Here is a 2,048-nt window from a genome sequence, read left to right on the forward strand (position 1 = left end):
CACATTTGTGGATTTCGGCTTTGTAGACGTCCCGTCTTGTTGGTCATCATCGTCATCATCATCTTCTTCTTCTTCCTGATCTTCATCATCATCATTAGATGATTCTTCGCATTGATCGTCCACCATACTGCTACAACCTTCTCGATTTTTTTCAACAACATCACTGTTGTCGTGGAGGGTTTCAAAATTTTCTTCCTGCGGAATCAGTCCTCTTCTTTTTTTCTCGAGTATGATGCTATTGAATAGGTTTTCCATCTTGTACCTTCTCTTTCCACTACCTGCCGGCGGCGACAAGTATGTAATCTTGATGGATAATTTTGGTACTTCCAGATCTAATGGATTTTTATTCGACTGCGTCATATCCTCCATGCTCTTCACAATTTCAGAAGATGTGATCATATTTAGTTTTTTGAAAGCAATACCAACGGACTCTGGTATTTCTTCAGCTTCAAAGATGAGACCCACTTTTGGAACGGTTTGTGATGAGGTTGCCGGCGCATATTGTTGAATCAGTCTGACCACGGCGTCGCCAAATAATTCAGGAGCATTGGGACTTGTCGTTATTTCCTTTGGAATTTCAACATCCAATGTAACACTGATAATTGCTCCTTTGCCGAATCTTTCATCAGCTCCGCCATGACACTCGTTCAAAACTTTCAATGAACCTCCCACTTGTACCTGGTAACAAAAAAATATATAAAGTTACATTTTTCGAAAAAATTTCACTTACCGGCCACTGCTGATTGAATTCTTCACTTTCGTTATTTTCCTCTTCTTCTTCTTCTTCTTCTTCTTCTTCTTCCTCTTCTTCCACTTCTAAATTTCCCACAACTTTCACCAATAATTCTTCAAGGCACTCTTCGACTTCTTGATCGTGAACAATATTCGACATTGTTTCCTGCTCTGAAAAATGAACACTCGCAAATCCGCTCCGGAAAAGATGATGAATACGACGTCTACAGATTATATGTTACCAGTAACAGATAATTTTGGAAACGAAATGGTAAGTTGAACTATTAATTTGAAAATTATGATTTAAAAAAATTTAAGGTTTCATCTTCGATGCTCAATGAGCCCTTTTTTCTAACGAGTCAGACCATGCCGAAAACCGTGAAAAAGCCTGAGAGTTTCGTTTTCAATTTTGCGAAGGGCTCCACACCTGTGATAAACATCCAGAAACACTAAAAATGTTCTATGTCTCCTTATTTTCCCCAATCTTTTTTTTTGTTTCATAATACCTACTTTTGCTAATGGATCCTTGATTTGATTTTCATGACTGTCTCTTCCTCGTATATGCTATTTCGTTATCTGAATTGAAAAAAACAAAATTGAGAGGTTTTTGTGCAGCCACCCGACCGTACGCTCCACCCCTTCTTCTTTTTTCTCGACCCTATCAGACATTTTATTTCTTCAGTTTCTTCTCATACTGAAACTTTTTTTTTTTTTTTTTTTTTTTTTTTGAATTTAGTTTTTCCGTGATTTTACGATAAATGTCTCAATTTTATCTCTTTTGAATTTATAGACATGAGCACCAAACGTCAAGCGACGAAATCTTCACCGGCGGTTGAATCTTTGCCAGACGAAGACGATGACTTCCCACAACCTCCGAAAAAGTCCAACAACAAGTCTTACAATCCGAGAGTAAGTTTTCCTTAACAAATTTGTTTCTTTTTTAGCCTCTTGATTTTTAAATTACTTCAGACTTGGATGGAAAATCAGGCCCGACAAGCTTCATTTCCTTCACCAACCGAGGGTGAGCTGAAACCAGCCACCCTCTTCAAGGGGTTGGACCCATTCGTCATTCATGTCTGTGCCGAGTGTCGGAGCTTCAACTCCAAACGGGACACCCAGGAATTGGCCCCAGGAATGATTCAACTTCGTGAGTTTTCATTTTCGACTATTTCTCTAATAATTATTCAATCATTTCAGCGCTCGCCCTCTGCGTTATTTGTCGAGCACATTTCGTTCAAAGTCGGTCACGTAAATTTTACGATTATGATATCGTTCTTCTCAAAAAGAAACTCGAAAACGACCAACAGTCAAAGTGA

The 2,048-nt window shown here is 38.6% G+C and overlaps 1 protein-coding gene across 1 annotated transcript; it reads left to right on the forward strand.

Moving 5' to 3' along the window:
• Window positions 1-1,524: 1,524 nt before the first annotated feature.
• GCK72_013062 (uncharacterized protein) lies at window positions 1,525-2,048 on the forward strand (the record flags this gene model as incomplete). Its single annotated transcript, XM_053729616.1, has 3 exons — window positions 1,525-1,641; window positions 1,702-1,879; window positions 1,930-2,048. The coding sequence occupies 3 exons, from the start codon at window positions 1,525-1,527 to the stop codon at window positions 2,046-2,048; spliced, it is 414 nt and encodes a 137-aa protein (XP_053584388.1).

Source organism: Caenorhabditis remanei, chromosome IV (genome assembly GCF_010183535.1).
Source record: "Caenorhabditis remanei strain PX506 chromosome IV, whole genome shotgun sequence".
NCBI classification, from domain to species: domain Eukaryota; kingdom Metazoa; phylum Nematoda; class Chromadorea; order Rhabditida; family Rhabditidae; genus Caenorhabditis; species Caenorhabditis remanei.